Source organism: Pseudopipra pipra, chromosome 1 (genome assembly GCF_036250125.1).
Source record: "Pseudopipra pipra isolate bDixPip1 chromosome 1, bDixPip1.hap1, whole genome shotgun sequence".
NCBI lineage: Eukaryota > Metazoa > Chordata > Aves > Passeriformes > Pipridae > Pseudopipra > Pseudopipra pipra.
The window spans coordinates 97874002-97893306 of record NC_087549.1 but is presented as its reverse complement, the minus strand read 5'-3'; the positions used below and the strand labels follow the sequence as shown (position 1 = coordinate 97893306).

General features: G+C 37.8%; 2 protein-coding genes across 14 annotated transcripts in view; one reads left to right on the top strand and one right to left on the bottom strand.

The window, feature by feature from the left end:
- The window catches only part of IGFBP3 (insulin like growth factor binding protein 3), an 82198-nt gene extending 63630 nt beyond the window's left edge, over positions 1-18568 (top strand). For 4 of the 10 annotated variants that reach the window (XR_010433227.1, XR_010433225.1, XR_010433223.1 and 1 more), the window contains one exon: positions 14145-17238. The gene's annotated coding sequence lies outside the window, so the exon portion shown is untranslated. Of the gene's footprint in view, positions 1-2108; positions 2790-4478; positions 6127-14144; positions 17239-18481 lie in introns of those variants that run through there. The other 6 variants (XR_010433228.1, XM_064666930.1, XR_010433215.1 and 3 more) reach the window with 5 other exon arrangements.
- ADCY1 (adenylate cyclase 1) overlaps positions 1-19305 on the bottom strand; it is a 172332-nt gene that overhangs the window by 10267 nt on the left and 142760 nt on the right. For 2 of the 4 annotated variants that reach the window (XM_064666863.1, XM_064666853.1), the window contains 7 exons: positions 18286-18542; positions 17552-17678; positions 8623-8739; positions 7361-7507; positions 6882-6980; positions 2786-2900; positions 829-953 (listed from right to left, as the gene is read on the bottom strand). In XM_064666863.1, coding sequence (XP_064522933.1) covers positions 829-953; positions 2786-2900; positions 6882-6980; positions 7361-7507; positions 8623-8739; positions 17552-17678; positions 18286-18542 — 987 coding nt within the window. Of the gene's footprint in view, positions 1-13; positions 304-828; positions 954-2785; positions 2901-6881; positions 7000-7360; positions 7508-8622; positions 8740-17551; positions 17679-18285; positions 18543-19305 lie in introns of those variants that run through there. The other 2 variants (XM_064666872.1, XR_010433200.1) reach the window with 2 other exon arrangements.

The following is a 19305-nucleotide window of genomic DNA, read 5'->3' as shown; positions in this document are numbered from 1 at the left end:
AAAACCACAACTGTTACTTTTTTCTGTTCATGTAACTTCTCACTCCTCTTTATTTTACTTTTCTGGCATGAAATATGCATAAGCACAATGGATGAGCACCTACGGCTGCTCTCAGGCTTACTTAGAATTTTCTTAAAGAAGTAAAGATGAACAATCTAACTGGAATCTGCAAAGCAGAACTTCTGGTCTTGAACCGAATAATTACACAGCCAGATTAAGTTCCGTCCAACAGAAATGTATAACCAGATTGTAAGCTCAATCAGTTCCAGTGATGTTAATTTGCTGCAGAAGACCTTTTGATCCCTGGAGATTAAACAGGTATTTTGGATAAATGACTGCAGGAGTTCATTGAGCTTTTGAAAGGTACACCATATGTTCTAGCCAAGCCCTAGTAGAACAACAATGTTCTCTGTTTGCATCGCCTCTCCAATCCAAAGTATCAAAGGAATTTTTAAAGCTACATAAAATGCAGTAAGATGCAAACAAACATAGATCCTTTCCCTGTAGGTCTTATTCAGGCAAAATTTCTACAGTACCAGGACTGGCAGTGTCAGCATTCCCAGGCTTGCCTCCAACTGTGGGCAATGAAACAGAGAACTTTCTTCTAATAGGAAATGATTTATTTAAGGATTTCATTGTCTCCAAGGAGTGAAGCATATAAAATGGAAAACAACTAGATCTCTGATGCTTGAGTCACCTGGAGAGTGTTGCCCTTTTCATTAGAAGAAGATAAAGTGAGGCTGCATTTTCTAAGTGGTCTTGAAAATGTAACTACATGTAAAACAGGAAGTATGTAAACTTTGCAAAATTGTCTTAGAATGCACTCACCTGAATTTTTCCCTGCACTCCAGTACTATCCATCCGGCTGGCAACATTTACAGTGTTCCCCCAGATATCATACTGTGGTCTTCTGGCTCCAATGACTCCTGCTACTACTGGCCCAACATTAATACCTAAAATTAAACAATGAGTTTGGTTTCAAACACTACAGCATATTATCCAAGGGAAACATGAATCCTACAAAACAGACTCAACACAAGTGCCTTAGAATTTTTCTGCTTATAGGACATAATTTATGCTAACAACATGAAGCTGAGTCAGGGAAGGTTAAGGTTACATATCAGGAAAAGGTATTTCACCCAAAGGGTGGTTGAGCACTGGAAGAGGTTCCCCAAGGCAGTGGTCACAGCACCAAATCTGTCTGATTTCAAGAAGCTTTGGGGCAACATTCTCAGATACATGGTGGGATTCTTGGGATGTCCTGTGCAGAGGCAGGATTTGGACTTGATGATCCTGATGGGACTCATCCAACTCAGCATATTCTATGATTCTATGCTGAATTTAATGCCAACTGGACTTTTGTATTTGCAAAAGGTTTATAAACAAAACAAAGACATTCATTGAGATATCTTATTAGACATGCAATACGATAGACAACATAAAAATTTGATTCTTTGGTGGATTTTATTTATTTAAAGAAAAGAAGAAAAATAGTGCTAGTCCAGAGTTTAGCTGTAGACAAGACAAACTTAGTTCTTTAATTGGTCCCTACAACTTCCACTGCAGTTGCACTTATAAAGTCTTCTAACAGAGGTTTTCCAAGTGGAACAGAAATAATGGTTTGGAAGACACAAGGATTGGGGTACGGGAAGTGTGTCACCTTGGCTATTAATACTAGACAACTAAGATCAGGAAAAAGACAAAAGGATTGAAAATGGCTCAGGCACTTTTTTTTTGGGAAACTGCAGAGCTTGATTCTACATTTCTGACTGAATCTGACACCTTGTTTGGAAGATAAAAGAGTATGTGTTCCTTCTGAGTGCCCTGAAGAGCTGTAGCTACTAAACCCTGCAAAAGATTCCATGTGAGGGCTTTCCCAGGCAAGTTAGGCAGAAGAATGGGGGTTACATATCTGATCCTTTGTGAACCTGGAAAGACCAGTTATAACAGAGTTCAAAGAGAATTTAGGATTTATAATTATCAAGATGTACAGGAGGTCAAATATGTGTAACTCTCCTATTGCTGCCTTTGATGTCTTGGGTCTTTCTCAATCTTACACTGCTAGCAACTTTTGTTTTTCCCTTGTCCGGCCTATTCTCACAATTCAGCCATGAAAATGTGTGGAGAAAGAAGCTGGAGAAAACTATCTGGTTTAGAATATGCAATGAAATGAGAACAGCAGTGGAAGTAACACTGGAGAGGAGCAGAATGCAGGGAAGAAGGGGAAGAGGGGAACGTGATCTCTAAGAAGACTGTGAGAAAGGACTCTGAGTGGTAAGACGTGTAATAACGTGTAAAGGATTGCATGGGAAGGGTTGTGTTGTGAAGACCAGAGGATTTGATTTGTTGGAGAAAACAGGACTGGTTAAGGTGATTTGGCATCTGTGAACAAAAAGCTCCCATCACACTTTTAATGCCAACAAAGCTTTTGCAGATTTAACTTAATAGCTAAGTACACTAAGACCCAGTTTTCAGCAGTTTAGCAATGCAAAGCAGCGTAAGCCACAAGAATGGGCACAGTCATAATATTGCATGAAATTAGTCGTGCAGTTTCCTTTTAGAGGTGCAGAGATTAAGGAAACACATTGGAATTGGACACAATTGTAATTCCTTAATACTAATGCATACCATTCAACCTGCTGACCTTCTACGTGAAGGTGACTTTCTCACTAAAGGACAATTTTCAGCTTTAATCATGAGGGCAGGACAGGTAATCCTTTGCTGACAGCACAGGGAAAGCCAACAAATGTTCTGCTTGTGTGATAATTGTAGAAACGTGACTTACCAACTCGCAGGACAAAATCATTGTAGGACTGATAGTTGATTTCATCAAGAACGTCAAACATCTCTATTGCAAAATCTGCCAGTGTACTCAGATGGGAATAAATTGATTTTTTAGCCTAGAAACAAAATAGTATAATAGTATTGCACATTAGATTTGTATGATACTGAGAGGCAGGTGAAATACCAAAGTGAAAAACAATGAAAAATGCAGAACAGATGGCTTAGGAAAAGAATCTAACCAATTCTCCTGTTTGTGTAAGGAAACTTTTGATGGTAGCTAAAGCACATGCATTCTTTTCTTGAGTGGTATTTTTTTTATTCTCTCTCTCTTTTTGATTTCTGGGAAGAATGGAAAACAAAGTTCCCATGGTAAAGTGGTTCTGTTGCTAGAGAGCTGCAGATGTTTGTTATGAGTGTGGCAGGGAACATAACCTGCTTTCTTACAAAACTACTTTGCCTGGTGATTATTAATAACTATAGTTTCTGTCCTCTTCTCCCTTTGGGGATTTTCCTAGCTCCCAACTCCATGGGGTGCATGCTGCTCCCATTGACAAAATTTCTGTTGCATTCAATCCTGTGCGACCCAGAACGCCCCTATGTTTTTTCCTTTCCAAGCAAGCTGAAGGGATTTGTTATAAAATGTATCTAAATTAACTATAGCAAAAGAATCAGAAGGGATCAAATGAAATGCTGAAGTATCAACTTTTAACTAAAACCCCAAACATAAGAAAATAATTTTTACAACTTCAGGCTAATTAATTAAACTGTAGAGCTCATGGTCAGAGGATATTGTGATTCCAAAATTTCACAAGAGTCTAACATAGTTACTCAAACTCATAAAAGAAATATTTGCTACACAAATAGTAGTAAAAAGACATTAACTCCAGAATTTCTTAAACAGCGTATCATTAGAAAGTAGAAAAGAGAGGTTTGTGTATTTGTCCTGTAACTCATGCCCTTCCCCCAGGATCTACCTTTGGTTAGTTAAAGACAGGTTACTAGAATAAGCCTTTGATTTGACTCAGTATGACTGCTTTTATGTTCTGCTCTTATTTGAATAAGAAATATGAATTTTGGAACAGATTTACAAAGTGAAAGTGGGCTAAAGGTAGGATATGGTGAAAGAAATGCAGGGTCAGTGGCAGCTTCAGTAGGGTGTTGCACAACAGGATTGTGGAAGCTGGCATGAGATGAAAGCTTGCTGAGTTTTTGCCATCATAGCGAGATTTTATAAATGCAGTGCTTGGCAGTGGCTGACAAACCTGAGAAACCAGTTGCTATTTGCTTTATTCTGCTCAGTTTGAAAGGGCTGCTCCATGTGACTGGGAAATTCACAAAAAATTAGTTCTAACAAAAAATTATAAAATCATCCTTGGGCCAGTCCCAAATTTTGGAAAAAATTTTTTTTTTATTTACCTGCCTGGATATCTGGCATTATGCTTCTTACAATGTGAGCTAGCTAGCTCTACTCTTTTCCAGCACCACCAAGAAAAAGGAAGAACAAGAATTAAGCTTAAAGAGCTTATGGCTACATAAGCTCTATGGTCCTACCAGAGAAGGAAACAATACTGAATGTCTGGAGGAGGGAGGGAGTCGTGCATAGTTTTATTTGATTTCTAATCTTCTTTATATTCCTTATCCTTCCATTTCTTTGCTGTCTAACAAATGCTGTGTTTTTCTGCAATGCCCTTCAGGGTCGCAGGAGAGAGGACTTGTGACAAATACTAGATGTGCTGCAGGTCACAGATGCATCTCAATAGGTTTACTGGCAAACTCTTTTGAACCTGCACCGAAGATCACTGGTGAAGTCAGGATCTTGGTGAAATACACACACAAGGATTTTATATTTTGTGAAAGATCTACAAAGATGTTGGTTTGTGTGTTGCCCTGATGGTGTAACTGGCAAGCAATTATTCATTTAGACATCAGAGGAATAGTTACTGGAAAGACTGCTCAGAGCATCACAGCAAACCCACTCTGATAGAGGCAATGTGCATTTACTTTATTCGTCTGCTGAAGTCAAGAAACAAGTCCTGTAAAATATGGGATTTAAATATTTAACTTCATCAGGGTACTGAGCTCTTATGTGTGCAAATATCCTCAGTTAAGAGCACAGTTAACCCGATCCACTCTTTTCTGCTCATGTCCAAATCCTAGTATGAAATTAGTTGCTCACAATCAGAGGCTGTGCCAGATTTTCTGTTGAAGCTGGGATGCTCCTGGCAGAGGGCACACTAGAAACAGTTGAGTCTCTTAAGGCTCCCCATGGACAGCCCAAGGACTGTGTGATGGCTAGAAGTGATCACCTGTGCACGACAGGCTAGCCAGGATTATCAGACTTCTAATACATAGCTGCATGCTGAAGACCTGTTGGGAAATTGCCAGGAGGATGTGAATAATTTCTATTCATTTGCACCACATGAGCAGTGGGAAGAGAACACAAAGAGCTGAAACCCCAAGTTAAAAGTAAAAAATATTGATTGTTTCATACAAGATTTTTTTCCCAGAATATAGAATGTCAAGTAAATTCTACATGTGCAGAAAAGATCAAAATTTTCCCCAAGATTTAAGAGAAAGGCAAGACTTTCTGCAGTGATTTAAAATGCATTACTATCATAAGCTCAGAGCAGTATCTTCAATAGTGGGTTAACTCAGCTAACCCTTTGCTTAACAACTATAAAATTCAAGAGACAAATGTGCTTAGATTTTGGAACATATGCTGCCAAAGTTACCCAATAACACACTTGTTTTGAGCATTATAGTTCAAAGAGCATTTATAGCAGACATATTGCCTGTTTGCCCGAGATCACACACTGAAAAAAAATCTAAAGTTCAATGTTTTTTGCCTGTCCAAGGACCCATAAGTCAAACATTTCAGGATAAAGAGACTTTTAAAAATACCTTTTTTGTAATATGTAGATTTCTAGGAATGATACAAAGGAAAGCATCAGCTGCAAATTTTCTGCAGACCAGAAAATTAGTTGCATGTGATATATTCCAACATGATTCTAACAGTCGATTTCAATGTGGTCTTGTTTTTTATTCACTTAGCAGGGATAATAGTTCACAGGACATCTTCTGGCCTTTTTCATTTTCGCCCTTTAATTTGATGTTATTTTTCAATGCTAAACTGTATATATGAGTGTATACAACATGTGTCTACAACATATGTACATGCATACCGGAACAAGGGAGAAGTGTCTGGAAACTCTGAGCAGACACGGTGAATAGATTGGTTTAATTTTCATGATATTTTATATCATTAGTTTTATAACATATTCATAATTTAGTTTTATTACTACAATTATTAATATGCATGGTACTCTGTATACAATATTTAATATATACATATATATATAATATATATATATGTATATATAATAATATATATACAGTATATTTAATATACTGCCCACACAGTTTTCTGACTTTCTAGATCCTGCTTGCAAATCTAGGAAATCTCTGTCCCAAGACAATAACTTAAGGTGAGAAACACACTCAGGGTAGTAATGAAGATACAAAAGAACTGTGCCAAAGAGCTAAGGGGCTTGAAATGACTTTGACTTTTTTTACTGCTAAGTAATTAAAACGGTAAAAAGAATGCTAATAGCAGAGACAAAGAAGAGCTTATTTGAAGGGACCAGGGTAAAGTGAAACACTGCTAAGCACAAAGTTTGTTTTCATTGTAGGTTACATCTAGATTTCCATATTAAAAAAAATGTAAAAATCACATTTTAATATTCTTCTGCTAGTTTTGCAGCAATTCATTACACCTAGAGTCTCTCTTTCCCTACATCTTAGGTCATCTAAGCTACTGGGTTTAAAACACTACTACTCTGACTTAGAGGCTCTTATACATCGATTTGCAGAGAATCCAGAACTGCAGACAATGAAATTACAAGTGAAGCCACTTGAGCAACTGTGGTAGTTTTTCTTCTCAGGCTACAGCTTTTCTTTGAATTTCAAATTTAAAGTGTTGCAAAGAAGTCATACAAGTTATCTATAATCACATAGAATTAGTTGTGTTTCTGGTGCTCCTCTAGAGATTGAAAGAAAATGGTTCCTTCAAAAAGGACTGTTTTGTAAAATCTTCTTACCTTAGTTCCTGAAGTAGGTACGAGTCCCACAGCTGCCATATATGTACTTCCAATTGTCTTGATCTTTTCTATGTCCTTATAATATTCTTTGTCCATAAGCTTTGTTTAAAACATAAAACTGTTAAATATTACATAATATTTTAGACAAGCAACCATAGTTATCAGATAATATGTGCAAGTTCATTAAACCATATTATTTTTGGTAAGTTGAGGCTGGCCCACTTTGATGTCATTGAAAAAACCTGCCATTAACTAGCATTTTGATACTCTTTCCATATTAGTGGAATTTGAGGTCAGACCTAAAAGTCCAAACTGGCCACCTTGGAGAAGTCCAGTGGACATCAATTATGATTAAATAGAAAGTTTACACTACTCTTTTATTAAGCAGTTCAAGATATGATGAATTACTACAGATAATCTCTGTTGATAGGAATTTGGTAGAACTCATACGGTCAAAAGACAAAGTCCTTAGAACTTACCTCATCAAAATCAGCAATAATTTCATTTAACAGGCGTAAACATTCCACTCCCATATTATTGCCGTCCAATTCAATGTAGAAATCATTGAAGTTTGGGATGGAAGCAAACATCACTCCTACTTGTGAATATGACTGGTAATAAAGGTCCTGCAGTTCAGGAGCAGATATAATTTTTATTTTAAAAGATTAATCTAAACTAAGCATCATTATTACAATACCCATTCTACTGCTAAGCAATAGCTATGACAAAAGCCATCATTTTTGCTTGAGAGAAAGCCAGTCTTCTTATAATAATGTTGAAAGATGTCTCCACTCAAGACCATAAAAGAAAATTAACGCCTAAAGTATTAAACCCATTTAAAACAACTTAGTTTTGTTTTGTTTTTCTGTTTAGACATGGAAGCAGTAAGTAAAAATTTGGAGGAAGTCTTAACAGTCATAGAACTGCCATTGTATGAGAAATATATTTTCTCAATTGTGTTTTATAAGCAAAATAGCATGTGGAGCAATTTTATACTGTAGCACAAAAACAGCCTCACTCCTTCACATCTTTCTCTGAGTTATGGAGTCCTATGTAATATAATGCTGCTCTGTATGCTAAGGTTTCTGCTTAAAAATTTAGAGGGCTCAAAGAAAGCAAAACCACTCTTCTGTGGTTCAAATACATTGATCAAAATTCTCAAGAGCAGTATCATGGATATTACAGCAACTCCAGTGCTGCAGGTTTTCAGATTACCAGAAGGATTTTGGTAAGGGTTTCCTGAACCAATTTATTAAGTCACTGTAGCGTTTTATGTTAAAAGTTACTGTGTCTTCCTTGAGTATGTATAATTCTCCATTTTTAACTTTAAATGGGTGGTTTTGGTAATGATAGCATGTTTTCCAGAACTAGATTGGGTAATACAGTAGTGTCTGGAAGATCATATGCTTCACTATTCAGAATCAAACTGAGCTGTGATAAATCCCAATATCCTAAATTGATTGAAATAAAGTAATTGACAAGCAGACACTTGGTTACACTGATATTTAATAACAATAAGCCTTTATACTGATTTTTATTAAAATTCTTTAGAGAAAGAGGGCCATAAAGCAAAAGAAATAATCTCAAACTAATTCTTGAATACAAGTTTTTATGAAACTATTTAAACATGAGCAAAATTTTAAAAGTCCAAGCCTTTCTTGAAAACATACAATTGAAAGGTGACCCAAGCAACACCAGGCCGCATCCATACAACATGTATATACATTTTATCTTGGTTTACCATATTTCTTGGATTAGACATAAGAAAGTGCTGTGCAACATGTGCTGGCAACAGGTTGAAGAGAATTCTTTTATTATCCAGCTTGACTCTCTCCATATCGTCTCTCTCTTCTTCTGCCTGTGGGGATAGAGGAAAAGCAAAACCTTTCCAAATAGCAAAAAGTTAGCTGAACCTATCAAACAGCTTCTCCTAATTCATCCTTTGAAATTAAACTGAGCATAACAATGTAGAGCAGTAATGTAGAGTGTGAACGTTTCTCCTGTATCATGCTTCTGCATTAGGCAAAATCCCTTAAAGTTCTTAATAATTTAAGCTCTGGGCTACTTTCAGGATTTGATCAGCTAAGTATATCAGTATCTCCCGTAGTTCTCCATTATTTTTAAATAGACCCTTGATATTTTTACAGAGTAAGAAGCCAGAACAATCCCACTTAAGTGGGTCTTGGAGGCCAATTCCTTTCCAGGTAGTCTGATACAGTGTAGCAGTATTTGATCCACGTTTCAAAAAAGAGAAGCCTGTAGAATCACCAGTCAAACCTATGTCATTTTGCAGTAAAATATAAAGAGAATGGGCTAGTCAGTAACTTCAACAGAGAAAAAGATTTTAAAATTGAGTCTTTAAGAATGATATCTAATTAAAAAAAGTGTATAAAGATAATTAGCATTTCTAGAGATGGTTTTAATTATGCTGGTGTTTGTCATGAAAACATAGACAGTTCCTTCACAACAGAAATTCTATTGTTGGTGTGAATGACAGCATTCAGAAAGAGTGCTTAGGAGTTAACACAACTGAGGTTCCTAACCCAAGATACTGGTATCTTATTACAGGTGCCTTGACTAACAGGAATTAGTGGGAGTCATACTTTAGGAAACAATTCTAAAACTCAGACGTCTTATTAGAAAAATACTGAATATCTAGGGATCTCATTTGGGACTTCTAGGTCTGCAAATTCCAGCCTAGTCCTTCATGTACTCATCAGCAAAATTACTTCTCTGAAATTTGCTCCTTTTTCTTAGAGTGACTTCTGGCTCTACATTCTAATTTCAATTAGAAAATGCTTGATCATGTTATATAATTAAACTCACAGAAATTATATCTTATTCTTTGCTCCTCAATCACATTCACAGAACAGTAACACAAATCTTCTACTGTGATCCTAATATGATTTTGTTTATCTAATTACAATCAGTGGAAGACTGGAAGGGCAAATTCTCAGGCATTATGGAGAAACCAGAACCACATAAACCACCAAAGAACCTGTTCTAATCTTTGTTGGTGTCCCATTTGTATCTGAAATTTGGTATCCTGATTTATTACAAAGTCCACATACTTTTTTCACTATCCATTCCTGTCTAAGTAGGAGAAAACCAGTCACCTCTTGCCTTCTGTAGTGGTTTGGACTTTGTTTTCCCCCAGAGGCTAAGAAAAGTGGTAGACCCCAAGGGGTGGAAACCCCTGGAAGTTTTGAAGTTCTGCCCAATGGGCGCTCCTGCAGAAATGTAAACATATCACAACCAAAACGGAAGAGAAGAGTTGTAGTTTGGTTGTTGTTGGAGAGGTGGCCATGTTGTAGAGCCACAAGGAAGGGGCTCTGAGCCCCTTGGGCCCTCTGGGGCCTCCCAGCCCCTGGCTGGGGGGGGACTGCAAAGACTTGGAACAGTGTTAGATTGGGCTAAGTGTTTGTGGTTAAGCTGGGAGATGTTTCTCCAAACTGGGCAGCGGAGACAGAGCAGAAAGCAGAGACGCAGTGTCCAGAGACTGGCAGAGAGCCAGCACAGATAAGGCCTGAGCTGGAGGAGCAGCAGAAACAACATGCAGCACCAGAAAGGACTCCTGGAAGGAGAGCCGGGAGAAAGAGAGCCAGCAGCTGAGAGACAGAGTTCTGGGGGTAAGACTGATACCACACACCCCCCAAAACTCCTTTGAGACCTCCTGGAAGGAGGAAGATGATGGTCTCTTACTTGAAAGAGTCTTGAGGTGCGACATGCACTGTAGAAAGGAGCTAGAGAGCTCCGAGAGGAATGCGGGGGGGGGTGACCTTGGCTTTTCCCCCCCCTCGCACTGCTGCCACGGTGGCAGCCTGAAGGCAGGGCACAGAGGCCCTGCAAGGAGCTGAGTCTCCTGGGATACCAGACCATCACGAAGACCCCCCTGTGTCTTCGTGATATGACCGTGGTGAAACGACCTTGTCTGGGGTTACGAAGCCCACGGAAGACCTCTTTGCCTGCGTCAAGGGGGCCGAGGGAGCTTGGATAACTCCCTCGCGAGTGCTGGCAGAAAGCCAGCCACAGCTGCTGCATACATGTGGAGAAGACAGACAGATCGCTGCCTTAGAAGATGCTGCTGCTTGAGACTGGAAGGGATCTGTCCTTCTTTCCCTCCTGGACTTTTATTTGGAGGGGAGAAGGGATCTGATCATTGTAAATACTATATGTCATGGTAGAGATAGTTTGTGATCGTGTGTATAATGTGTTATAGTATTTATTTGTACAGTCATTGTAATATATTCCCTTTCCCCCACTTTGAGTCTGGTGTGTTTTGTCTGGAAAAACCCATCTCACATTAGGTTGAGATGTGGGAGGGGGAATGGAGCTAGGGAATTGGATTTTGGGGCTATCTCAAACCACGACACCTTCGTATAAGCTACCAATATATTTTCATGTGATTTCTTTTTTCCAGGAAGCCAGGTTTTACTTTCCATGATGAAACTTAGGAAAAAGCCTTTTTATTCAAATTACACAGTTCACTTTGCTTTGCAGTTTACTTCTGTATTTCTAAATTTCTTTACAAATAGAAAGAATGCAGAAAAACAACTGATTTTATAGACATAAATTCTTCAGGAATTGTTCCCTTCTGAAATAAATTCTCATATCCTACTTTTATTTGTGTAATAAGAAACAGAATCTATTCCAGCCATGAAATATCAGTAAACATTAAATAGCAATGAAGTTCTGCAAGAAATACACCTGAAGCTTTTACTCTAAGCAAGTATCTATTTCCTGTTCGTGAGCTGTTTTCCTGACACTTATTTTGCTGTTTAAATTTCACATGCTCTTTTCTTAAAATATCCTTCCCCTGTTTTGGTGGCATAACTCTGTCTCTGACTTATTGTTTTCTATAAACATGTGAAATGGTCTCTGGCATTTCGTTTGACTGTTGCAATTTAAATGTTCTAATAGTAAAAATAAAAAATTCTTCCAGCTGAAAATCCAGACTGAGCTTGCAACTCCATTTTTGCACCATACTGAAATATAGGAAATTTTACTCCAACAACAGCAAAGGGATTTCAAAACTGAACTGATGCTCTGAATAAAAAAATCCATTTGGGGCTTGTTTATCCATTCTTCTATTTTTTGAACAAGAACTTTTTCGTTACTTAATTCCTAGGAATGTTAATGTTCTCATTTAAGCTACCAATAACTTATAGGGCAGAATATCAGCCTAAAGAACAACACTCCGAGTCAGGGCATAGGGATTTCTGGACTGTCAAAGGAATCAAGTAGGGGTAGGTAAGTGATCAGTTTGATACATTGTATGGATAGTGATGTTGCTCACTCACTGACAGCCGCTGTTCATTTCTGATCTGGAAATGTGTGACCTGATTCCTCTGCCTTGCCCAGTTGTGAGCTGAAATGTGCATTTTGGAAGACATGATTGAAAAGGTTCTTCAGTACACCCATCGTGTACAAATGACAACAAAGGTTTTAGAGCAAGCCTAAGCCATGACTAAGAAGTGAAGAAATGAGCTCGAGTGAAGAACTGATGGTGGAAATCAAACTATTAGAGTCATATCTGAAGGGGTGGCAAAATCCTCTAAGAGCAGGGAAAGGCATCACCATTGCTAATGGTAGAATGCTACATCTCCAACACACCTAGCAAGCATCTCCTCCCCTCTTTGGATGCAAAACTGCTAACTACAGTCTTGACTCTGAGAAGGTTCAGTTGACAAAGATGAGAATGTGGGAAAAAAGAAACAAAGATAACTGTTCAGAAATTATAGGGGGAAATATGGTTGCTAGTCCCTGGATGGAATATGGTCAGCACACCCAACTTCCCTCACACAATACAAAGAGGGACTAAATGGAGCATGGAATGAAGACACCACAGCCAGGCTCTGTTGAAACCATTGCAGAGGAGGGAACTTGCTGGTACTTTTTAGATAATAAGCTACATAGCAGCTGGAAACCAAGGGAGATAAAGGAAGATATTCTGCTGTTGAATCAGCAACTGTGGCAAAATCAGTCTCCTTGGATTGACGCATATCCCCATCCATCCCCATCACATAGCATCCCACAGTTTTTATAATGCTGGTAACTGATTACACATCCTTTGTTTGGGAAGTGGTCTGAGCAGTTGTATCAGCTGGCTGTCTAAGCCTAAACATGCTGTAGCAATGTCACTGACTGAATAGTTATTGCATGAAAATACAGTTTCAAGATTCGGTTAAAAAGAAGCCTCATTTTTTGTACCTGAAGGTGGCACTAAAGCCACAGGGAAGAGACTCATCACATTGCTTCTGCAGAGCCAGGTTTTTGAGAGGAAGTGCTAGCACACCTAGCAAGTCTTGCTTCCAGACTGTAAAACTTGTATCTCTTACAAGTGTAGTGGACTAGGAAAGCCAGTGGAATTATATTCTAGTATTCCCTGAAGAACGCATCAATTAGTCATATCATTATATTATACTTATTTTCCTCCACTGACAAATCCTGGGTGAGTGAGCAACTCCATTCTTTGGTGGTTTTAGATCTTCATAAGTTTATTACTTATATTTATTTGTTCATTCTTTTTTTGTCCCAGTTTTGTTAAACAATTTGCATCATCAAATGTGAATATCAGTAACAAGTAAGGAAAATGTTCCTATATTTGCTACTCATAGTTATTGTCATACGAGACACACAGAGTTACTCAATAATGCTATACAGAAAATGAAATTGTCCTCCCACTGTCTGTTAAAAAAATCAACAAAACAAAGAGCAGATATTTTCTGGAAATACTGTGATATTCAGAAAGGTTAAATTTGGAACAGAAAAATACCCTAGCAAAATCAACAAGAACCTATAACACCACCGACATGTGAACAGTAAATACAAATATAAATGTTTTGACAACTTATCACAAATCAAAAAAATTATTTTTTCCATATAAAATATTTTTTCCACATTTTTACATAAATTATGTAAATACATACTGTATTATCTCTATTCCGTTTATGCAACTCAGATGCAAGGAAAGTAGATTAACTTATCTTGAAACTGTATAATTTTTCTTAACCGGTTTTCCTTGTTTGAAACCTACTCTTCTTCCAAACAATTTTTTTTTCTGATGTGGCAGAAAAAAAAATCTATGGATATGTTTTCCTCAGACCTTAGCAGAGACCACTGAGAATCTATCTATATATTCTTATTAATAATAATATTAATTTCAGGACACTTTCAGGGTTTAAAATATAATTAGTTAGTACTAAACGGTTTATTGTACATGATGAAGTAAAGAAATTATCTATGTAATCTTTTTTATTGCAGCTTATGCGTCTCCTAGAGCGCTTCCATCAACGCTGCCTCCGTACAATCTTAAACATCCACTGGTCAGATTTTGTGACCAGTACATCTGTTCTTGAGCAAGCAGCAGTCACAAGTATAGAGGCCATGCTGATGAGAACACAGCTGTGATGGGCAGGGCACGTCTCAAGGATGAAGGACCACTGTCTCCCTAAGATCTTGCTCTATGGTGAACTTGCCGCTGGCTGCCGCAAGAGAGGAGCCCTGAAGGAAAGATACAAGGACTCCCTGAAACAACATCTCAGCCTTGGCCATATTGATCACCATAACTGGTGTACTCTGGCCTCAAATCGGGAGGCCTGGAGAAACACCATCTATAACGCAGCTGTCTCCTTTGAGAACACACGCAGGATCACCCTTGAGGAGAAAAGGCAACGCAGAAAGAACCGTGTTTTGCAGAATACACCATCCAAAGAGTCTTTCTGTTGTGCCTTTTGCAATCAGATATGTCTGTTTCGTACTGGCCTCATAAGTCACCAACGTGCCTGTAACAAATGTGGATAGAGCCTTCCCAAATCTTCGTTCGCAAAGCCCAGCCATGAATGAATGATTTTTACAGGACTAGCCCCACAATGAATGTAACTAAAAGTATCCAAACAAAGTGCTTACAGCTTCCAGAATAGCCATTGAGTCTGAAATTCTCCCAGTTGTAAGCCAACAACTGAAAAGCCTCCTAAAATGACATGTGAAGACATTGGCACATCTTCGCATAGCAGGGGCTGGCTACTGGGAGATGTGAATCTAGCCTTAGCATGTAGTTCATGCAATTCAGTGTTTGCACAAAGAACTAGAACACTTACTCTGTAAAACAGAAAATCTCCATAGGCCCTGTACAGTAAGTCAATGGCCTTTCTAAAACTTCTGTTACTAAAAATATAACCAAGTTAAGCCAACATGTTTCAATGGTAAGTAGTACCATGGCTGTAGAGAAACATGACCAAGACTGCTTTTAACCACACAGAGGGCTCCTGCAATCCAGCAGCTAGAGAAAACTGGTCACTCAAGAATGTAGTTTTTATTTGTCTCCTCTTAAACGTTGTTAAACAATTAGTAGCTTGGAGTTTGCTAACTACTCAAGGGCAGTTTTAACATACAGATATTTCCAATCAACAGTGTTACCAGAGCCTGAAATGCTCAGATTTTTACTGTGCTGAAGAACCTAGCAAGTACAAAGTTTTGGGGTTTTTTTCACTTACCCTTTGAATAGATAAGCATCATAAGCATCCATCATGTAACATCCATTATGGACAGTACTTCTGTATATTATGTTAATTAGCCCTTGGACTCAATATCATTCACAATCAATATACAGAGAGGAAACCAGAAGAACCTTTCTTACATATTATCCACTATTACTTACTGCACAGGGAATGGATCTTCCTCTTTGAATTGAGAAGAAGAAAGGTAAATGCCCAGATCATCTGAGAGGCCAAGAACCTATCCAGGATACTGATTTCAAAGAATGGTAGTTATGTTGATCTCTAATACTGAATTTTCTACCTAAACTGATTTTTTCCTTTCTCAATATTATCATGCAAATTTCACAGACAAGGTGGCACCACATAAGTACCTGATTTGCAGTTGAAAAGATCTTAAAATGGCATTTAATTTCAGATGAAAACCACTTTTTGAAGTGGTACCTGAAGATGCCACTCGAAATTTGATGTCTTATTTCCCCTAATTGTCCCTTGGAAAAAGTGCACAATGGTTTTAACAATAGTGGTAGATGGCTAGGTATGTCTATACAACCTGTCCTCAAGAAAACAGAAAAAGTTCATATTTCTTCCTTTACTATTGTCCAGTTCTGGTCTTTCATTAGACAAGCATCCCATAGGTTTCCTGTACTAAATTTTAAAACTAATTGATTGTGAATTAAAAATTAACTTTAATAATCTTTAAGCAGTACCTCCATTAAGGATGCACAGTTCGTCATAATAGCTGGAATGCTGAAAAGCATTTAAGATGCTGGAACTCACTCTTGGCCTGCTGAAAGGCCACAGGATAGCAAAACCAGTATAGTCCTGCTGCTACTCTATTTCAGGGCTAAAAATAACATACAGAAGGTCTTATATTCATAGATCATATGGCACTCACATACTTCCACCACAGTATACACCTAGACATGTGCTCCACTGAATTTCAAAATCTAACCACCTTTTTCTTCCACCTAAAAACTATATTTGGCAGCACAGCAAGCAGAAACTAGCATCAGTTTGTCCAAAACAATCTTCTGAGGCTGACAGACATACCATCTATCAATACGGTAGGTCACAGGACAAAAATTAAATTAAGTAATTTCACACTGAAGACTCAGTTAAACAGTGCAGAGTCCATGGAAAATATAGAACAAGATAATCTTAAGTCGAAAAGGACACGGACATCGTTTTGGACATGAAGACATACAAGAAATCTCAACAAAGCTTAACTGTTACATAGAAAAACTTTATAAGCAGAAGATAATAGAGCTAAGTCATTCCTGACTTCTCCATTTTGGAGCCAGGGATGTGTTTCACTAACCCATGTGTTCCAGTCTTGATGTTATGTGTAAAAGCAGGCACTGTGATGATTTATACAGTCCTCTTGACAACATAGTTAACAGGGTGTAGATGAGAATAGAATGTGACCTCTGTGAACTACAGGAGTGTAAGATTTAACATACAGGCAACTTCCAAATTGCACCAAACCAAACTTACATATTGAACTTTCTCCTTCCTTCAGGAGCCAGTGTGAAACACTTTGGAGGTGGGAATTGGACTGCTAAGAGGTGTGACAGGAGGTAAACATATCTTGATGCCCGTATTATGGTTAATATAATTTCTATAGGTTTTGCTGTGATTATGATAGTTAGGAAATGTATTTTCAAAAGCAGTGCATGCACTTGGTACCTAAATAAATTTCTGATCTTCATCTGGGAAGGAGTTCCATAGTTTCATTGCATGATATGGGTATAAATATTTTCTTTTATCAGTTTTAATAGCTTCTTTTCAGTTTACCTGAACATTGACTTGTTTTCACCCCTTTTTGTGTAATAAAAGATAAAAATCCCCCATGGATTTAATTTCTGTATCTCAGGTTTATATTGCTAACAGTACATTCCTAATGCACCTTAGATATAAATATATTACATGATTGATGATGTACTGGAACAACTTCAAACAAACAAAAAAAAATTACTTCTCCAGGAAAAAAGGAATTTTATAGGTCTGTGGAAAGAAGGCTCTAAAATAACTTTTCTCTGTGAACCCCAACAGACATGAGAAATTTTGTAAGAGTCTTAGTCCAACTAATTTGTCCTGAAAGTATTTGCAAACCAAATCAAAAAGTCAGACATCATTTTGTATGCATGGATACTATAAAGTCCTGTGACTCACTTGCACAGCCCAGAGGTAGTCCAGACGCAGTTTCAAGTCCACCTGTCTTGAATGCAGTGCCAAAGCACAAGAGAAAAGCAAAATAGCTAGTATTGGTTCATAGCCACGCATGTAAAAGGAGCCACCCCTTAAAAACAAGAAGAAAGTAAACAGGTTATTCCAGGTTTTCCAATACCTAACACTACATACTTTTAATATCAAATTTTTGGTTTAGAACATGTGGGTACACCCTAATCAATAGCCTTTTCTGAAAAGGCTTATCCGGGCAGGGCAATGGATGACAGTATATCTGAACACTGATCACACAAACAAGCAATTTCTTGAGGACTTTATAATGCTATGCATCATTATAATGTGCGTGCATGCTTTTAATTAGGAAACACATAAACACTGAAAAGCTTAAAAACTTAAATGAAATTGTAATTGGTTGAAATATGGAAGTGAAGTTTTTAACTGTTTTCTATTTCATATTATAGTTAGACTGCAGTGTGTTCAGCTGAATTACGTTACCATAAAACTACAGAATGCTAGCTCCTAAAAGCTGATCTCCTGTTGATGGATATTACTAGATCCTACAATTGCTGGGGAGAGGATGTTTAAAGTATTTCTTATGCTTCACTGATTCTATAGCCCTAAGCAGCACTGAACACTAGAGGACAATTCACAGATGACTAGTCAATGTCATGACTATCTATAGAGAATTGCCCATTGCTTTAACTTTGCAAGATACCTACCCCAATGCTTTTCTGTAACCACTGAGTTCCAGAATAACTATGTACAAAATTGTAACAAAAAGCAGGAGAATCATTTTTGGCAAGGAAGATACTCGTAGAAATATTGCCAAGGTGAGAGTCCCCACTACACAGGAAAGGAAAGCATAGTGGGCTGTGTCACATGGAAGTTCATTCATTGTTTTATTTGTTCCACCAGGAGAAATTATAACTATTGAGCTGCTGGAATTGGTATTCCAAACCCAAGGCATGCAGCCAACCTAGAAAAGACAGGAGAGGCGAGAAGAGGAGAAGGTTAAATACGAAATAAACAGAAATGCAATTGCTATGAAGGCTGACTGTGGTTCATTTCTAACTGGGAAAATATGGCTGTGGAGTTCCCACCCAACTCAATGTTGTATGAAAATCTCCTTTTCCTGCAATGCTTCACGGAGCTTTAGTGGAGAGACAAAATTTGTTCATTAGATGCCAGTAAGGGCAAACAGTTGAAGTTTGGGCTTAGCTGAATAGTTTCTTTCTCAGTGCTCAAAATCAACAGATTCTCACACCAGCATATTCCTGCAAAACTAAGGAACTTCAGTTAACCTTTACCATGGCCATGCAGGTGAAGAAGGATCTTGCACAGAGCACAGAAATAAATGTGTTTGTTTTATTGACTATGTAAGTCATATAAATTTTAATTACTTAAATACAAAACAAAATATATTTTAATCACTGAGTGAAAAACTAAACATGAATAATATCTTTTTCCATCTCAGAGCTACTTCTGCTGTCACATATGGTTCAAAAAAAAGGACTCATCCTTAATTATTCCTCTCATTTCAGTTATCCAAGGAGTTCCATTTCCTCCCTGGACTGGAAATAAAAAAAATATTTTAGTGCATTTCTTATGGGAAATTTGGGGAAATTTAACCTAGTATTTTAAAGGCAATGTCATGTACACATTTCAGAACTGTTACCCAAGAAACAGAGGAATTTCTGGCAAATAGTGCAAGTCCCTAGAGCTCCAGTTTTAACTGCAGT